Raw genomic sequence first — 19430 nt, 5'->3', positions numbered from 1 at the left:
GAGGCTGAATGTAGACCTGCTTCCTTGTTCTTGCAGCCCCTGCCCGGATGGCAACAGTAGTTCTGGGGGGAGACACCATGGGCCCTGAGCGTATCTTCCCCAATCAGACTGAGGAACTAGGGTCGCACCAGGGTCCTACAGAAGGCACTGGCGATTGGAGCAGTGAGGAACCTGAGGAAGAACAGGAGGAAACTGGGGCAGGCCCAGCTGGCTACTCCTACCAGCCCCTGAACCAAGATCCTGAACCAGAGGAGGTGGAGCTGGCACCAGTGGTGGATGGAGAAGATGTAGTTGCCGATATCCAGGATCGGATCCAGGTATGGTGGAGGAGGCATTGTTCTGAGCCGGTGAACTTGGTTTCCTTGAAGGTTGGCCCTGAACTGCCTTCTCTCTGGTTCTGCAGGCCCTGGGGCTTCATTTGCCAGACCCACCATTGGAGAGTGAGGATGAAGATGAGGAGGGAGCTACAGCATTGAGCAACCACAGCTCCATTCCTATGGACCCAGGTAAAAGAAACCAATTTTTTATTCTAGAATAATTACAGAGGAAAGGGACTAGCTAGAGCCAATAGAGCAAAGGCACTCGTTCCAAAAACGAGTTTGTAATCTGATTTTGCAGACTTCAGAAATCCAGGTGAAGTGCTATTCTTCTAGACTTTGGGAATGGGCAGGCTTGCTTAGAAATAGCAGGTGAATTCAGTGACCTCCCTAGCCCAGTGGCTCTGGATTAATTTAAAGAATGGGAAGGGAAGTCGGTCCCATTGTTTCTGTCCTCTAACTGGTCTCTGCCTGTGATTTCAGAACACGTAGAGCTGGTGAAAAGGACGATGGCTGGAGTAAGCCTACCTGCGCCAGGCGTTCCTGCCTGGGCTCGGGAGATATCAGATGCCCAGTGGGAAGACGTGGTACAGAAGGCCCTCCAAGCCCGGCAGGCATCCCCTGCCTGGAAATGACCTCCTTCAGGTCACTTGTTTCCCTGCATTTCAGACTGGAACCAGCACAGGACTGAACACATCCCTGGTTGTAATGTCCATCTCCATCCTCCCCACCTCCCTTTCACATCAAAGCAAATCAGACTCCTTTTCAGAGACCCACTTTATTCAGTTCTGTACACATGGGGACATCGGCCCAAGCCCAACCCACCTTAACATGTATCACCCTGGAGAATAAAGCACCCTATGTACACAGCCAAAAGCTGCACTGCCTGTGCCCCTGGAACCCAGGTCCGGTCCTCCTTAGCTCCTTGCCACTCTGTGGTGCCTAAAAGGGACAAGCAAGGGCCTGCCCAGCATTAGCACAAACAAGGGAATAAATAGGTGTTGGCAGGAGCCATGCTTGGGGCACTGCTCCCTGCTTATTTCCTCCTAGCTTTGGGATCCAACGGCATAGGAAAGTAGTCAGCCCCAGGTGGTCCCTTCTATGTCTGTGATCCCAGGGCTGCTGCTCACCAAAGAGCACAGGGTAGGGCGTTTATCCTCTTCTCTTGGTCCATCTGGGCCCTTTTTCACCTACTGTCCATAGCCTATGCGTTTCTCCATTTGACCTCCCCACATAGGCAAGCAGGGGGTAAGAGAAAATAATACAGCCCCCTCAGCCTGCACACTGCTAGGGCTGGGGGCCTCTTTGTGCTGTTAGAGGTTGGTGCCCCTCCAGCTACTGATTCCAGGGGTCAGTGGGGCTTGACATAACTTTGGTGAGAATAACCTCTTGCTGCTCCCTGTGTGCCTCTGCAGGGAAAGGAGAGGAGAGACCCCTGGAGTTCAAATTAGGATAAAGAGGAGGGAGAGGAGCATATATGTATTCCTGTGTGTATTTCTCAGAGCAGCCTCAGGTAGCTGTGGGGTTAGGAGCAGGAGGGGGACAGGCATCCCCAGTTGTCTGAGTACTGAGAATCTCAGTGTTCAGCCTGTCTGTACTAGCCACAGGGAGGCATGAACACATTTTGGGGAGAAGAGGGACCACTCTGTGGGTGTCCCTGCTTCAAGTGCCGCATGACCCTCCCTAGAGTAGCTAGAGAGGCACTGCCTTGCCCCATGTCAGCCAGTGGGGAGCAGAGGGTGGAGGGCTAGGGCGGCGTCCCAGGGCTGAGTGGGGTGTGGCCCTGTGGAGGGAAAATTAGGGCGTCAGAGAGCCTCCTGGCTGGCAGTTAAGAACTCTTCCGCCCGCTTATGCGCCTCCAGTGCCTTAATGGTGTACACGTCCTGGGGCAGCTCTGACTTCCTCCGAAGCAGCACTTTCTCCTTCTTGATGTCCTTTAGCATCTGTGTGTGGATACAGAGAAGATGAGGAATGGTGACCAAATCCCAGTATATTCTATTATTTCCTTCCCTTATTCCTTGGCTCTGTCACTCCTGTCTCCTTTCCCTTTCAGAGCTGTCTTTATTTCTGCTCCCTCCTCCCTCTGGGCCCTGCCACCTGCACGGCCTCTGTCTCCACTGTCCTCTTCAGAAGCTGAATGTCCTCTGCTGTGGGGGTCTCTGTCTCCATCGAGTACACAGGAGGCAGTGGTGGCGGAGCTCGGAACATGGGATACTGAGAAGGAAAGGAGGCATGGATGAGTGGAGAGAGCCGCTTCAGAAGTCTGAACCTGTTTGCCTCTATTCTTCCTCAAACCCTCAGCCCAAGATGGGCCCCCTCAGTTCAGGCAGTGGCAGAAAAACCTCACCTGGGGATTAAGTCGGGCCAGCTCCTCAATCTTTTGCCACATCTCTTCTCTTTCCTTCATTCGGAACCTGCCCCTGAGGGAGCAAAAACAAGATGGGGGCTGGGCTTGAGAGAAGCAAAGGGGGCTGGTGGTGGATGACCAAGTAGAGATACTCACTTCTGCTTCTCTGCTTTGTATTGTTGTGTGCAGTCATCAAACAGCTTCTGATTCATCTCCATAAACAACTTCAGAGCATTGTAGATCAGTCCATGGATTGTCCTGCCACCAGAAGAAAGATGAGGTGTAGGAGGCCAGAGCCTGCCCTTAGTACCAGGACCCCAACTTGCTCTTTCTTAGGGTGTATCTACTAAGAGCTTTCTCATTTACTGCTATTTCACAAGCCACTGTACAATATAAGCTCATCTCTCTGACTAAATCATGTGACTTGAGATTGGCATTTCAGAATCTTTACAAATATTGATCTGCCGTCCATCCTTCCTCCCACCCCATGCTCCAAAACCTGTCTTCTTCCCACTACTTTCTACGCCCTAGCCCACACCAATGGGCTCCCAGCAGCATGATGTGCATCTGCATCACAGTGTACTTGCTTGTAGCAGGAAAGCCTTTTCACAACACTGGGATTCAGCACATACTAAGATCACATCAACTTCTCACCGCATGGAATTAAGTCTCCAAAGCTACAGAATATCTGACCACAAGAAGAGGTGTAATATATAGGCCACTGCTCTGCTGTTGGGTATCACAGGGTCTCCCACATAGGTATCTTTTCTCTCCAGTCAGTCCCTCAAGATCCTATCAACAGGCAGTGGGCACCAGCCCCACTTGTGAGTAACCAGATGAGGCCTCTGGCTCTTAAGTTCTTGCGTACCCTCACGGGTTCCAAAACCAGAGCCCAACCGCACCCCAGACCCCTACTTGTTCCAGTGGCTCTTGGAGTTCCTGTAGAGTGCAGGGAACATGATGGGGAGGACTCGGGCAGCATTGTCACTTATCAGGCTCATGATGTACTCATTGTTCCAGTAATAGAGAGCACGCTCTGCCACCTGGTGGGGACAGACAAGACTCTGGGGATTCTACTTGCTTTGCTCAAGACTCCCCTCAGTGTCTGGGAGACAAGCTGGGTCTAGGTCTCACCTGGAAATGGGGGCTGGAGACACATTTGGCAAGCTGGCGGAAGAGTGGTTCCATCACTTTGCTGAACTCTGAAGGTTCAATGACATCTAGAATTTCCTCTAGCTCATTCAGGAACATCACCTCCTTGGGGCTGTGGGTCTTGGGCCAGAACTTGAGAAGTCCCACAATCACCTGTGAGACAAAGAGGATAGGGGTAAAATTCTCACATAATACCTGCCTGGTTCTCCAGGAAGCCTTCCTACCCTCCCCTGCCCCATCCACAGCTTGGGTGGCCTCAGCTAACTGCTCACATTTCTCTGGATCTATTTGTAGGTGTACACAGGTTTTACTTCAGAGAAGAAAAATCACCTGTTGGGCCACATCCCCCCAAGCACCTGCTTATGGCACGCTCGATAGGTACAGACTAGCAAGTGATGCTGACAGAAAGGTGTACCCTGGGGCTTAGAAGGGGAATTACCGGCTCAGTGAGACTGCTTTCCTTCTCCAAGAATTGTACCACACAGTATGCCAGCTGTAAAAGGTTGAAGTAGAAAGGAAGTCAGGTGCAGGATCCAGGTCTCACAGAAGTCAGTGACAGAAGCAAGACCCCAGGATGGAAGAGGAGGTGTAGAGAGGAATTATCCTATTCATTCCCTCTACCACCCCTGCAGCTGGAATACCTTCCCTCCCTCTCTTTTCCCTTTTGCCAGCATCAAGGATCAGTAGGAAGGCAGCTCACCTGAGGGTGGTAGACACTCAGGGACTTGACCTTGTGAAGGGGAAGCAGGACACGGATAAGGAACATCTTATGCTCTTCCTTAAGGGGCAAGGCAAAGCCATTGATGATGCTATAAGTTAAAGGGGGTTTGTTAGGACCAAAGGGCCTGGCCCGAGCTCAATGCAGCAATCCTCCTAACCTTTTTCAGGCATGTGTGCCCCCACCCCCACCTCTCACCTGCCCAGGATCTCCAGGAGCTCAGCAATCCCATTGTGATGCTCCGTCTCATAGATGAACCTGAGGGAAGAAAAATAGGTCTCTTGACAACCCCTGATGCCCCTCTAGCATTCTGCAGTCTCCCCGACCTCCCTTCTCCCACACCACCTTGGTGGGGGCTTGCTTTGCTCCTGAGCCTGGGCTCCTGGCCTCACCTGTAGAAGATGTGGTTGATCTGCCTACGGATATAAGCCCGGAGCCCCAAAAACTTGCCATAGATGCGATGCAAGATGGTCTTGAGGAAGTCCCGCTCTCGAGGATCCTCACTGTCAAACAGGTCCAGGAGCTGGGAGCAGGCAAGAGGAAAAGTGGTGAGTGAGGCAGGAGCTGAGGAAGGCCAGGATGGGGTGACACAGGATCCTGGCAAGGGGAAGCCCAGAGGGTGTCTGGAGATGGGGGATAAGGACAAGTGTGGAAAGAGTGATTCTATTATATTGCTCTACCCAAGGTAAGGTCTGAGTATGCATATTTGCATATCCCCATTGAGTGGGGGAGAGGTACCTGTGTTGCTTTTTTGTTTCCTTCTATTATGCTGGAAGCTTCTTAAGGGCAGAGTAGGTTTGTTTAACCCCCATAGTCTCCTGTACCAGACACAGCTGAAACCCAATATATTCAGTAGAAGGAGAAAGAGCAGCTGGGACTGGAGTGAGGAGATGTGGTGCTAGAGTTCATGCACTGGAAGGAGGGGAAGGACAGAAACTTCAGGCACTCACAGCAAGGACAAACTTCTGGTCAATGTACTTCTTGGCTATGTTTGGCTGGAAATCAGGAGACTCAAGGAAACGTAAGAAAAACTCGTACACGAGCTGTGGGGGGAACGGAGCATCCTCTCAGTGGGTATTCCCCAAGGATTGGGAATAACTCCCGGCTGCAGGTCTCAGAGTGCCCCAGTCCCTGCAGCCAGGGCCAACCTGCCCCCTTGCCCTGGTACCTGGAGATGTGGCCATGCGGCTTCCAGAGTAGGCTCATCTTCCTCTGGGTCAAACTCGGCACCGGTAGGATTCGATGAAGGTGGCAGTGTCCGGAAGAGGTTCACTGAAAACTGAGGGGTAGGGCCCAGGTGAGAGCTCCATCTGGATTTCTCTGCCCTCTCTCCCCAACCCCTGCCTGCTTTCCCCTTTCCCTGTGCCCACCATGGTGACAGCCTCGGGGTAAATGGCCTCGGTGACAACATCGCGGCTATGGGTGATATACTCCACCATTTCATTGAGTCCTGCCCGCTTCACCTCCTTGAATTTGAGGTCACTGAGTGGGTCTGACACAAAGTCAAAAAGGACACAGCACTGGCGCAGCTTCTGGATAAACAGCTCCTCCCGCTCCTGGGTTGGCGAATCTGGGCAGGGTCAGGGAGACAGTCACGTTTTCCACCCAGTCCTTCCCCAACATGCCCCACTTGCCATACAAAGCTTTCACATACCCCATCCTACCTCCACCCTGCTCCCCTAGCACTCCCAGCCTCAGCACAATGCCCTCTCATATTCACTAGAACTCTCATCCCCCCAAAATACCCCAAACTTCCATTCTGCCAATACCCAGTGCCCCCTAGACCTAGTACACCAGCCCCCGACCTTTCCAAGTACCTTTCAGAGCAGGAAGCTTCTGCAACTCCCGATTCTTGCTGAGGTTGAAGCGGGAGGAGCTTTGCCGCCGTTCCTTCTTGACAATTTGGGGCCCCCCTGAGTACTTGATTTTGCTGAGCTGCGTGGGGGGTGGTGTGCTGTTGCTGGGACGCTTGTTGGATGATGGTGGCTGAGACTGGGGCTGTGGCTGCGGTTGTGGCTGTGGCTGTGGCTGTGGCTGTGGCTGGGCCTGGTCAAACAAGTGAACTGTTGAAGCCTACTCCCCAAACTACTCCTCCCACCCCAGGCCTGGGCCACTGCCCACCTCCCAGTCTGTTTATGCCTGTACAGACCTAGGCAGCGAGCAGCTGTCACCTGCCCTGAATGAGCTAAGGCCAGGGTCAGAGATAACTATGAGTTATCCCTGGAAAGGAGTGGTCACAAAGTTGTGTCTCCCAAAGTGATGCCTACTACCTCTGCATCACGAGCCCTCAAAATGTTCACTCCAGTTCATGAACAGGCAGAATTGATGGATTGATAGTGACAGAAGGCAGAAAAGTGGCTATCTTTCCAGGGCTGGGGTGGGGGTGGTGAGGGTTGGTGAGGGGTAGTGTGTGGGTACTGACTTGAGAAGGGGCATAAGGAACATTCTAAGTAATTCTACATCTTGACTGGATCTGGGAAGTGGTTCATAGCGTATACATATGTAAAAATTCACTGAGTAGACACCTAAGATGACTATTGTACCCCTTTACTGAATATGTGGCATTCTTCAATTAAAAGAAATTCATTCCCATATCTCAGCAATTTAACTACTAAAAATAAGCTTAAGAAAAATCCTAAATATAAAAGAAGGCTTTGGCCTTTACAGCCTTATTTGTAACAGCAAATAAATAGATAGATAGATAGATAGATAGATAGATAGATAGATAGAAATGATATCATAGAGTTAAAATCATGTTTATAAAAACTATGTGCTAAATATTATCACATATGGTTCTGCTGTGAAAAATATTTACATAGTTATAGTAATTTACCCAAAATTGGTGATAAGTATTTTGGGAGGAGGGGAAATGTCTATGCAGAGGCATAAGACATCGAGGCCTTAATTTTCCACAGCATGGAGTCGATAGATAATCTTGAAATCTCAAAAATTAAAAAAAAAAAAAGTGGGGGAGATAGATGGGGTAAAAGGGGTCAAATATGTGATGACAGAAAGAAATCTAACTATGGGTGGTGAACACACAATGCAATATATGTTTGCGTTACTGTTGAATTGTATACCTGAAACATATTGGGTTTCGTTAACCAATGTTACCATAACAAAAAAATAAATAAACAAATAAGCAAATAAATAAATAAAAATTAAAAAATAAAGGCCAAAAAAAAAAAAGCAGTAAAAGAATCTTATTTGGAAATGTAGAAGTCAATCTCCAAGGAAAGAGTTAGAAGTTGAAAGTGACTGCCACAAAACGACAGAAGGGGACCTGGTCAGGGGTTGCCCTCTTCATTACAAGTCCAAGACTTTCTGAACAATGTACGTGTTCACGTTTATCACGCTGATAAAAATTTAAAATAAAACAAAGAGCCAAAAACTATGTAATGACAGAAAACTGCATCCTATGCTAAGTGAAATAAGGATAATAGATTGCTGTACATGCAAAATGAACTCTCCCATACTACTACACAGAACACAGGCACAGAACCCAAAACCCGGTTAAGAAGAGGAAAAACAAGAGCAAGTCCACCACTGTGGTCATGACTCTCTCCTGTGGTAGCAGAATGAATGACTTTTTTCTACTTTTCTGTATTTTGTACAAGCTGACACTGCTTTGATAATGGGAAAAATATGCTAATTTTAAAGTTATCTCTTTATTTCCTCCTAGACATGGTCAGAGTCCCACGAAGCCCATTTTTAGAAGTGTACACACAGATATTTGCAGAGCTGTCTACCCATAAGTACTGTCCAGGTAAACCCCTGTTGGAACAGGACAGCCCTTACCCCCAGAGACTGCAGTAGCACCAGAAGAGTGAGGCCACATCCAGCTGGGTACCCAGGCTGCAGGGAAGTTGTCCTGTCCTCATACCTGCCATCCCTACTTCCTCTCCAGACATGCTCCACAAACTCTCACTTCACACAATAAGGAGTGGGAGAATCTGAAATCCTCTGGGATGGGGGAAGGGAAGAAAGCAGAAAGGTAATGCTTTGTAAGCTCTGAATGTTTTATCGAAACAATTATGTCGAGCTTGTGACCTATCTGGAGATCAGAGAATAGGATGGGAGCACAGGGTCCAGCTTGGGGCAGGCCTTGGGTCCAGTGTAGTTCATTACCACTTTGACCATGTGGCCCTCTCCTCCTAAAATGGCAGCCCCCAACACCAATTTGATGAGGGGAACACAAGGAAGTAGGGCAAAAGCAACCATTACACACCTCTCTTGTCATGACCAGCTGTCAAACAGTGTGATTTTGTTTAGACAGTGCGAGGCACCTTGAGTCTGGGGTCTCTCTTCCTGTATACGGCAGATGGATTACATATCAGTGGGAGCAAGGTAGAGAGGTGGAAATTTGGGGGGCCAGAGCTTGGTGTGCCTCAGACTCTCCCCTGCCTTGAGCCTCCATTTCCCTGTTATAGAAACAACCAAACCCTTAATGGAGCTTAATGGTCAAGGGCAGACTGAGCCTGACTGCCTGGATTTGACTCCTGGTTTTGCCATTTATTAGCTGAAAGTCATATAGTCTCTCTGTGCCTCAGTTTCCTCATCTGTAAAACAGGGATTATAGGACTGTAATAAGGCTTTATATAAACAGTAGTATGTGGCACACAGATGTGTTCTATAAGCAGTATCTTCTATTACTATTACTACTACTACTATTATTATTATTAATTATTTCCCATCCCTGGATTTTAGGAATGTAGCCTGGAAATTCCTGATATTAGTACACCTCAAATGTCCTTAGAGTCCGTTATTTTCCTTGTTTTAAAATGGGTGCACCCAAGAAGGCACTGCATCTTTCAAGACCCAGCTTAAGTCCTACCTTTTTCCAGAAAGCCTTCTCAAATGACTCTGGGACTTGGGTATCCACCCCGTGTTCCTGACCTGACAGTACTTGTCTGTTCCACTGGCTCTGTGATCATCCTCAGTGACTCCTCTTGCTCTGCTCATTCATGTGTTATCCTCCCACTAGATAGCATGTCTCTTGAAAAGCGTGGACCCCAATTTATACCGTTCTGGGTCCCCTCAGCACTGGCACCTAATAAGCATTCAGTGGATGTCTGATTGGTTGATCGACTGGGGGCCAAGCCGAGGCCCCTTCCCATAGGCCCTTCTTGTCCTGACTTGGAAACCCTCGGAACAGAGCTCTGGACAGAGGCAGGAGTAGAGTGGGAGGGAGAAACATTAGTGGTCCTCGTGTGAGGAGCTCTGTGGCAGCGGAAGAACAAGACAGGAAGAACATGTCTCTCTCTATCCTCCCAGATAAGACGTAGACACCCTGCACCTCCACAAACTTTATACTGAGGGCACGTCCAGGAAAAGGAGGCATTCTTCCCAGAAAGGGAAAAGCAAGGCCTCAATTCTCTGCAATGAGGAGGGGGTTGGACCAGATCAGTGGTTTCCCAACCATTCTCCACATAAGGTTTCAAGAGAAGAAAGGATTGCATGGCTAAAAATCTAAGTTTAAAACCACCCAACAAGTTAGTACCTAAGAGCCCTTCCCCACTAGGATTACTTTATTGAAGGCTAGGGTGGCCAAGGAGCAGCTGAGCAGGCTGTCTGCCTCACTCCCACCCCACTGGGCCACCCTGTTTTATAAGGACCACTGGCTCCCAGGCCCCAGACAGAAGCAGCATCTGAGAGACAGCTGGTCGAGCCAGCAGAGCCCCTGACTGCCAAGCCTCGATGAGGTGTCCCTGGTCTGTTCACCCTTCACTAGAAGCATGCTTGTCAGAAGGGAAGTATGGGGATATGTCAGTGGCTCACTTCATGTTCAACACTTTCTCCTAAAAGCTCCAGCTTCTGACTTCTCCTCCACTGACCTGAGCTGCAGGTAGGAAGCAGGTGAGTCCCCCAGAGAACCTTCTGAAGCCATCAGAGCATGGGTGAACACTGACTGAAGGCAATGTTGCCAACATGCTCTCCACCCCCTACTATGTCTTGCCTGGTCCCACTTCTAAAACTCTGTAGTGGTTATCTCCTCTGCCTGAAATACCTTCTTCTCACACTTCTAAATTCTTGCAGGATCCAAACTCCAAGAAGGCATCCTAAATTCAGGCATCCAGCGATCAAGTGGCGCTTTGAGTTTCCACACCACACTCACACTCAGGAGACTGCAACTACACTCGCTCACTCTGAATCAATCCTGGTCCAACCTGATCCTAACACAGCCCCATATTTAAACACAAATTAAATAGGAGATAGAAACATTATTTAAGCACTATAGAAAGTATTGTAACCGAAAGATGAAAGACAAACAGTGAAAAATGCAAAGATTAATATTATAGCTTTTGCATAATGAACTAACTAGCCAACTAAAAGTCGATTTTAGTTTAAAACCCTGAAAATCAGAGGCATTCTCTCCTCTACTGACACCCAGAGCTCTAACTAGCTGTGCTTAATTCTTCCTTCATTATTCAATAAACATCATGCTAAGCTTTAGAGATTAAAAGGTGAATAAGACATGGCCCTTGCCCTCAAAGAGTTCACAGTCCAGTGGGCAAGACAGACACAAACACAGCTAATAGTACAAGGGAAATGCAAAAGCAGAGACAGCAACAAAGGATATGGCAACACAGAGAGGGCTGAGTTACAAACTCTGCCTGAAGATTAGGGAAGAGGTCCCTGAAGAGGTGACTTCTGATTTGGCTCTTAAAGGATAAACATGGTTTAGGCAAAGAAAGAAAGGAGAGAAATAAAGCAGTCCAGGTCAGTGGAATCATATCAACGAGGGCCCTGAGTCATTATATCAGAAGACGGGGAAGTCCAGTGGGACAAGAAACCAGAAAGGATGGGTGCTAGAAGAATGGGTGAGGCCAGCCCAGAAGGGCCGAGGGTATGAATCTGAATTTGTGAACAATGAAATGCCAGCATAGGTTTCTAAGTAGAGGACTGATAAGGCCAAATATGTTTTTTGGGTAACAACTCCGGCTACAAGGAGGTCAAGTTGAAGTGGGAGAGAATGGGATAATTTCTTCCTCCCCTTGTCCCCATTCCCAGGATGCAGGACAGAGCACAGCACATAGAAAAGTCCACAGTACTGAATTGCTTTCTCCAAAAACAGACCAAGAAAGACCCCTGCCTTCAGAGCAGGTCACAGTGAGTCTGACTTAATCTCTTAAGGCTCTTTTCCATTCTAAGATTCTGTTCTAGAATCTTAGAGCAGGTGTATCATGTCAACAAGAACACAGAGAACTGGCTCCCAAGCCGCAGAGACCTGGGTTGAATTCCAGCTCTACTCTTTTACTGCTGAGTAAAAACTATTGAACATCACTAAGCCTCAGTTTCATCTGTAAAATGGGGATGATGATGATAACAGAATGACCTCATGGGAATGTTGTAAATATTAAATGAGAAGATTATAAGATTAAATGCATGAAAAGTACAGTGCCTGGTACAGAGCGTACTGGGTAGAACAGTGTCCCCCCAAAATTAACATCAACTCAACATCCATACATGTGACCTTATTTGGAAATAGGTCTTTGCAGATGTAATCAAGTTAAAATGAGGTCGTACTGGATTAGGATGGGCCATAAATCCGATAGTACTGGTGTCCTTTAAGAAAAGGGAAATTTGGACATAGAGACACAAAGACACACAGGGGAGAAGGCCATGTGGAGCTGGACGTAGAGACGGGAGTGATACATCTACAGGCCAAGGAATGCCAAAGATTGTTGAAAGCTATAAGAAGCTAGGAGAGAAGCATGGAACAGATTGTTCCTTAGAACCTCCTAGGGAAAGAGGGAAATGGCCTGCTGACACCTTGGTTTTAGACTTCTGGCCTCCAGAACTGTGAGGGAATACAGCTCTCTTATTTTAATCCACCCGGTTTTTAGTAATTTGTTATGGCTGCCCTAGGAAACTAATACATAAGTCACTGTTCAATAAAAGGAATGTTGGCTGCTATTATTATTAGGATCAACTGGAAAGACTGGCAAATGCTCAACACCGGGTAAATTGGGCTGTAAGAGCCCCAAATTCTGGACTAGGCGAAGGGCAAAGGAAGGACTATGCCAAACGGCTTTTGGTGACCTGGGCCTCACAGCCTGGCCCCAAACTTTTCCACCATCCCTTTGCCTGGGGCTGCATGGGGGCACTTCTAGAAAATTATGAAGCAGAATTCCTGAAGCTGCCTTATACAGGTGAGCCATAAGTAGCATTTCACAAAACAGATCCCAAAGTGAACTCAAGGCTCTCCTTTTCCAGAGGGCTTGAAACTGACCCATTGCCTTTAACAGTTCTGTCCAGAAAGGCTGTGGAGAAATCCTAGAAGCTGGTCTCAGCATATTTCTTACCCTGTTTGAGTCTTCATTTTCCCATCTATAAAAAGAGAGGGTTAGACTCTAAATTTCCTCCCAGCTCTAATTTGAAATTGGTTTGTTTGCTCATTCGCCCTTCACTCACTAATGCATTTAAATGCTGGCGCCTCCAGTGTACCAGGTCCTTTGGCACTGAAGGAGAGCTTTCACCAAGCTCACGTGCTAACACAGGAGCAAACTGATAAACGATGAATTCACATGAATTGTTTCATTACAGCTCTGGTTAAGTGCTGCTAAGGGTGGTACTAGGAGGCAGAAGAGCAAACAACAGGAGCGATGACCTCGTTTTGGGGATGGGGGTGGGTGGTCAAGGAAGGCCATATTTAGAAAACGACATCCAATCTACCTAAAAACTGAACAGGTAGGAGTTAGGTAGGCAAAAGGAGTGCCCCCCTAACTATTCTTTTCTGTCCCCTTAAATCCTGTTTCTAAGTCTCTCTTGTTGCTTTGAATGCCAGTTGCCAGCTCCCAATACCTTCCCTCTGGGTCCCACAGATGTCGTCATTCCTGAAGGAGAGACTGAGCCCAGATGATCTACAGTGAACCAAGTGCATGAATACACGGGTGTGGGGAAGAAGCCAGCTCCTTCCCTCAGAGCTCCCAGTCTGGTGGGTAGAAATACATGTGGGAACAAATAGTTATAACACCCAGTGTTAAGTACTATCCTGGAGACCTGTTCAGATTACTGTGCTAGTGCAGAGGAAGGAGGAATTTATCTTCACCAGTCCTCAACCCCCCTATCTGTAAAATGGGGGGAACCCATCCTGCTTCTTCTGATTACTCAAGTGAGGCCTAAAATAATGGTCACAGGTGTGAAAAGTGCTTGGATCTCTTTGGAGGTGATAGGAACCAGAAGTACCCAGAAAAATCTAAATCCAGAATTAACCCCAGTTGTTAATCAATCTCTTCTCCCAAAAATACATCAGACCTGCCCATAATTAGAGAGCTCTGTTTCCTGTTCTCTCTCTCTCTCAACAGTTTAGAACAGGAGGCAGGAAGCAGAGAAATTAAGGATCACCAGCTCCTTGGTAATATGGGCACTTGTTCAATGTGTTCACAAGATCATGTGCCATCTCGAGCACCCCACTGAGCACAACTCACAAACTTTCTGGACCACCTTAAGTCCTTCCACCCTCCAGTGCTCTCTCCACTTGCCATTTATTGCTTTACAGCCCTAGATTGCCAGGCTGCACTGACCTCTGCTCATGGCTGTCCTTCAGTAACTCCCATTTGATCAGGACCAAGGGCAGTGGGCCCAGCCCTGCCTGACTCAAGGACACCAGCCACTCCCCACCCCTGCCCCACCCAGAACCACACTGAAGCCACTCACCACCCCCTATGAGCACCTATGTACTTCTTCCCTTTACCCCAGGACCTGGTACCCCTAGCTTTTCGCCCTAAGGAAAAAAGAATTTTCAATACTCAAGATTGGTAGAGAGAAACAACTTTCATAGGAACTGCTGGGGAGTCTGAAGAACGGGAAAGCTTATTTGGTCTATATCAGTCAAAGGAAAAGCCTGCCTGAGGGCAGTCTGGGTTGTTCAGGTCCCTCCCAAGCTGTGGAAGCGTCCTTCCCTTCTGCCTTGGTAACTTCTGGCCCCCTGGGATTCCTCACCCCACTAGCCATCCAGCAGTTGGAGCTGGTGCCTGTAGCATAACTAGGGCAGCACCCATGTTCATTACCTCTTCAGTGTTCTCGCCTCCACCATCCTTGCCCGAGCTGCAGGGTTTGGCTGTGCCTTTGGCAAGCTTAGGGGGCTCCTGAAGTGAGAAAATGGAGTTAGGGAAGGGAGAAGCCTTGTCTAGACTTCTTTGTCTTAATTGTAATTATCCTCTGTCCAATTTAAACAACCAACCATCAGAACCACCAAGCACCTACCTTGTACCTAATCCAAGGAAAGGGGATTTGCGGTACATAAATGGAAATTCAGTCCCTCCAAGGAGTTTAAAATCTGTATTGGGAAGACATCTCCAGTACGCAATTGCTCTTTCGCATCCCAAAGCTGGTGTATGAGTTAGGGCCTGAGTGGGCCTCTGTCAAGACTAGGGTGGGAAGTCTTAAAAGCATCATGGAACAAGCTGCTGAAACTGGCTTCTGGCTAAAATGCGCAAAGGGTACCTGAGGCTCTCATGCTGGAGGGGAAGGAGCCACCACTCTCCCCACAAGGCCATCTAGAAAGACCTGGAGGCATTTTTTCGGATGTCCCGAGTAGTAACCAGACCAGAGGGCATAATCAGTGGGACCCAGTGATGCTAACAGGTATGGAAATTGTCCCAAGAATGCCTTGGTGGACAAGCACAGGGACAGGGATGGGGGTAAGGCCCTGAATTACTACAAAGAGTGAGTACTAGTCCCAAGTCTCCCCTGGGAACCTGGCCACTGGCTCAGAGCCCTGGCCTGCCCAGCATCTCTTCCTATGCTTCGGGCCAAAAAAAGCAACTGCACAGGAACAGGATGGGGAAAATGTGAAAAAGACTTGGGGATTTAGGTCTGACTGCAAGCTCAAAACAAATCATCCGTATACCATGGCTGCCATAGCAGCTCACATGACCTTCCGTCCACTTAAGAGACCTGTGTGAAGTGCTTGGCACTGGAGGACATAGAAGCACCCCATCCTTGGCACTGACGGGGGCACTCAAAAGGATCTGGTTTAGCTATGAGCATCGGAGTTTGGGAGGGACAAAGACAAATCCTAGGTTTTTTTTCCGGGGGGAAATACAACCCATACTGGGAGTGGATTCAAAAGCATGTCCTGAGAGCAACAGCTGCAGGAACTGCAAGAGGTAACAATGGAAGGGAGGAGTCATGGCAGGAGGGGGAGCAAGAGGGATCTTTACAAATAATTAAAGGGCTGCCCTGTGGACTAAAGATGCAACTTGTTCTATGCAGATCCAGAGGCCCAAGAGCCATGGGCTGAAGTGGCAGGAAAACAGGCTGAGGTTCCAGCCAAGGAAGAATTTTCTCTCAAAGCAGCTGCACAGAAATCAGCTGCCTAGAGAGGCTAAAAACTCCCCAACCCCAAGCGCATTCAAGCTGGGGAGCATTCATGCCTCCACTAAGGCCTGTTACAGAAGGGATTCAAGCCTTAAATGAAGCCCGGATTGGAGGACCTTGGAAATCACTTCCAGCTCTGAGATTCTGTGACTCAGTAGCACCCGAGCCCCTTCAGTGAGAAATGTTAAATTAAGTGATTGTGACTATGGGGGCAAAAGGATTTCAGGGAGAAGAGAGCTCTGTGTGGGTGGGAGTAGGGGGAAGCTTCCTAGGGATGTGGGGGAAGGAAACCCTTCCCAGGTGTGGGGCAGCTCCAGGCAGTCACACCAGCAGGCATGAGCAGCTCCTTCTTTGGGTTAAGCACTCTCCTAATGCCTGACCCAGCTGAGCACACTGACCCCTCGCCAAGTGGCCAAGGAGTGGCTCAGAGATGGGGTGGTGAAGTAAAGGCTGAGGGGGTGCAGACAGACACAACACTGAGGTGACCATCTGCACACACCCCAGATGTGGGCCCCTTGGACAAAGCTAACCCCTCTTCATATATGTTTCACCTCTCTACTTTATCATTAGCTCCTGGTTCTTTTTTGTGCCCCTCCACCCACCCTACATCACTTAGTCATATCTCTCAGGGATGCATCTAAAAGATATCCCAGCTGTCTGGGTGTGAGTGGGTGTGTGTAGGTATGGGAAGACCAGGCCCACCATTCTTGCTCCCTGGCTTCCGCAGAACAGGTGAAGTGCACACACTTCAGCCCAGTCCAGCAGACCAGTACTGCATGGCACCATGGTTTGGAGCCAGACTTGTGTTCAAGACCCAACTCTGACTAGTTATATAATCATGGGCAAGTTAACTAGCCTCTCTAAGCCTCAGTTTCCTCATCGATTAAGTCACGACAATCATGGTACCTAATTCTCTTAGCACAGTGTCTGGTATGTGAAAACCTTAATGTTAGTCAATGTTGTCACTGTTATCATGAACAAGAGAAAGTGGGAGGGAGCAGGGGTACCTAAAAGAGGTAAGTCTCAGATCAGAACATGAGGGAAGAGGGATGCAAATGCCCTCGCCCCAAGCGATTGACTCAGCATCCATCAAGTGCCCACTGTGTGCAAGGGAGATGCCAAATCAAAATGGAGCTTAGTTATTATCACAGGGGGAAGAAAAGACTTGTCCACAATTAATTCCAATCCAAGAGAACACAAAAGGGTCATAAGTAACCTAGCAAGTGTTCTGCAAATCCAGGGGAGGAGGGAGAGTTCAGGAAAGGCTTCCGAGAGGAAGCCATGAAGGGCAGCCAGGATTGGGACCAACAGGAATGAAGAAGAAAGGGGAGAGGTGATGGATGAGCAATAAAGATCCCCTACTCAGCCCTTCTTTATACCCCCCTGCCCATCCAGGCCAACCTCAGTCACATGTCACCTTCCTCCCCCTCAGGGCTTGCCAATCATTGAAGGAGGTCAAATGCAATTGGAAAGCAAAAGCAGAAAGTTAAACCTTAGATAGGACCAGAGATGTCTAGCCCCAAGCACCTGGATCTCTCCAACACTCTTTTCCAACCAAATATTTATAACTGTGGTCCTAGCAAATCTAACTAAAATTTTTTCTTCTCAATCATCTAGTAGAGAAAGGCTTTTCATGGATGAACCAGTATCTGTTCCATTAGACTAAAAACTACAGGTAGGTAGGGACTTTATCAGCTTCCCCTGAATTCCATGCCCCTCCACACTCCTTAAAGAAGTGTGGCTGACTTGTGTGTGCATCATCTACAGCTAAGCTGCCCAAACCACCTCAGCATGCTCACTCCCCAAGGACAGGGCCTGGGGTGGGACACACACCCTTGCCCAGCTTAGCACCCCAGGAGGTTCAGTGTCTAGTACACTATTACCAACTCTACACTCAGAATATCAGGCTGAGAGGTTACAGACACAACCCAGAATCAGAACTGCCTGGTGGATCTCCAACAGCCCCAGGATAAAGAGTTTCATTGATAAGGTCAGAGATGGCAGCCCAGCAACCCAGGCAGAGGGCAAATGAAAAGCAAGACACCTCTAGGGTCATCAAGTTGGTGCTTTATGCTGATGCCGAACACCAGGTCCAGAGCTATCTCCCACCACCGGGGGCCAGCCCAGGAGAGGATAAGCTGGGGGAGGTTGGAACTGGTATCCTAGCATCCTCTGTGTGAGTCTGTACCTCAAAGGAACCACATCTCTGAGTCAGACCTCAGCAACAGCATGAAATAGAGGGTAGAGAAAGGCAGGGATGAAGAACAGGGGAAGGCGGTATGGAGGTACAAGAGGAAGGTGAAAGAAGGGAACATCAAGAAACAGCCTGCATCAGGACACCATGACAAAGGCAAGGGTGCTCAGGGGTGGTTGGCTCATGGAGTGACTGATAGTGAGGGCAGATTCCGGATTTGTAGATAGTATGGCCCAGGAAAGACAGAAGTACAGCACTGCTGCTGGAAAAAGGGGAAATGAAAAGGTTATCCTAAGATTAAGAGAAAGAGCCTGATCCGATCTGGAAAGGTGACTGGTTTAGAATCAACCTGGGAGTTGATTGATGCCCATTAAGGGGGACTTGGTACAGAAGAGACCTTTATGTCAGAAGCCCTGATATTGTAGCCGGGCCTCCAACAGTCTGTGTGACCTTGGCCAAGTCCCTTCCCCTGTCTTGGCCTCAGTCTCCTTATCTGTACTACTTGGGATTGCACTGAATGCACTCAGAGGTCCCGTCCAGCACTGACATTCTAAGGTCCCATCGACAGAAGGAAAGGCTCAGTCCCGGCTTACAAGTTTGTGTGTGAAAGAAGAACTAGAGGGAGGGGCCTAGGCCAGATTTAGTGGAGAAGAGAGAAAGCAGAGCTGTTCTAGGTCAGGGAGCTTGGCAGAGAGGGAGAAGGGGCTGTAGGGGACGGTAGAGAAGGCCGGGCCAGGCCCAGTAGAGTGAGAAGGGGAGGGAAGGATCTTGGAGGGGGAGGTAGTTTTGAAGGGAGGTGCTGTCTCAGATGAGAGGCTGTCCCAAACGGGCAAATGGGTGGGGGATGGGGGAAGTGATGGGGGTTGAAAAAGCAGGGGAGTGCCTTGGGAGCGGGGTAGATCTGGCGGCAGAGGGTTACCCTGAGCCGGGGCTAGGTGGAAGGAGGAAGAAAGGTCCAAGTGGGGGCACTCTCTCCTGGGCAAGGTGAGGGAGCTTTCTCAGCTGCGGCACAGGCTGGGGGTGCGACCAGCAGCGGGGGCGGAGGGCTGGCCCAGGGAGTCCTGCGGGGGCCGGACGGGAGGGTCAGTCTGGGGCTGTCCCGGGCCTGGCTCGGGCCCCTCCCAGAGCTCCGCGCAGGCCCCAAGGCGGAGGCGCAGAGAAAAGGGCCACGCTCACCTTCTCCTTCTTCAGTTTATAGGGCATCTCGGCCCGTCCGGACCTGGCCCGGCTCCTGCGGCCCCGCTCCGGCTCCGGCTTTGCTCGGCCGCACTCGGCCCGCTCGGCGTCTCTTCGCCACCGCCTGCGCGCTGCGCCCGGGTCGAGCTGTGTCTGCGCCTCCAATTGGCCCGAATTCTTACAAACCTGCCTAACAACCAG

The 19430-nt window shown here is 49.2% G+C and overlaps 2 protein-coding genes across 5 annotated transcripts in view; one reads left to right on the top strand and one right to left on the bottom strand.

The window, feature by feature from the left end:
* Positions 1 to 1193, top strand: part of MEA1 (male-enhanced antigen 1) — a 1973-nt gene extending 780 nt beyond the window's left edge. For all 3 annotated transcript variants that reach the window (XM_023527626.1, XM_011354653.2, XM_011354655.2), the window contains exons 2-4: positions 37 to 317; positions 404 to 506; positions 801 to 1193. In XM_023527626.1, coding sequence (XP_023383394.1) covers positions 48 to 317; positions 404 to 506; positions 801 to 952 — 525 coding nt within the window. In that variant the 5' untranslated portion in view covers positions 37 to 47 and the 3' untranslated portion in view covers positions 953 to 1193. The remainder of the gene's footprint in view (positions 1 to 36; positions 318 to 403; positions 507 to 800) is intronic.
* On the bottom strand, positions 1080 to 19430 carry PPP2R5D (protein phosphatase 2 regulatory subunit B'delta). Of its 2 annotated transcripts, XM_011354657.2 has the most exons (16): positions 19230 to 19430; positions 14548 to 14625; positions 6352 to 6580; positions 5905 to 6104; positions 5703 to 5813; positions 5485 to 5577; positions 4927 to 5057; positions 4733 to 4792; positions 4517 to 4625; positions 4256 to 4309; positions 3799 to 3969; positions 3580 to 3707; positions 2821 to 2922; positions 2665 to 2737; positions 2415 to 2531; positions 1080 to 2260 (listed from the first exon to the last, which is right to left on the bottom strand). In XM_011354657.2, the coding sequence occupies exons 1-16, from the start codon at positions 19254 to 19256 to the stop codon at positions 2123 to 2125; spliced, it is 1821 nt and encodes a 606-aa protein (XP_011352959.1). In that variant the 5' UTR covers positions 19257 to 19430; the 3' UTR covers positions 1080 to 2122. The 2 variants fall into 2 exon arrangements, with proteins under 2 accessions (XP_011352959.1, XP_023383385.1); XM_023527617.1 differs by lacking the exon at positions 14548 to 14625 and having other exon boundaries at positions 19230 to 19389.

This window comes from Pteropus vampyrus, unplaced genomic scaffold (assembly GCF_000151845.1).
Source record: "Pteropus vampyrus isolate Shadow unplaced genomic scaffold, Pvam_2.0 Scaffold18, whole genome shotgun sequence".
NCBI classification, from domain to species: domain Eukaryota; kingdom Metazoa; phylum Chordata; class Mammalia; order Chiroptera; family Pteropodidae; genus Pteropus; species Pteropus vampyrus.
This window is presented reverse-complemented; position numbering and strand designations above follow the sequence as displayed.

Excerpts from the sequence above, each read along its gene's own strand:
- PPP2R5D (XM_011354657.2), bottom strand. The coding sequence starts at position 19,256 with ATGCCCTATAAACTGAAGAAGGAGAAG. Across the intron at positions 3,970-4,255 it reads AAAGCAGTCTCACTGAGCCG|GTGATTGTGGGACTTCTCAA; the intron begins GTAATTCCCCTT and ends TTTGTCTCACAG. Across the intron at positions 2,532-2,664 it reads TGGCCCGACTTAATCCCCAG|TATCCCATGTTCCGAGCTCC; the intron begins GTGAGGTTTTTC and ends TTTCCTTCTCAG.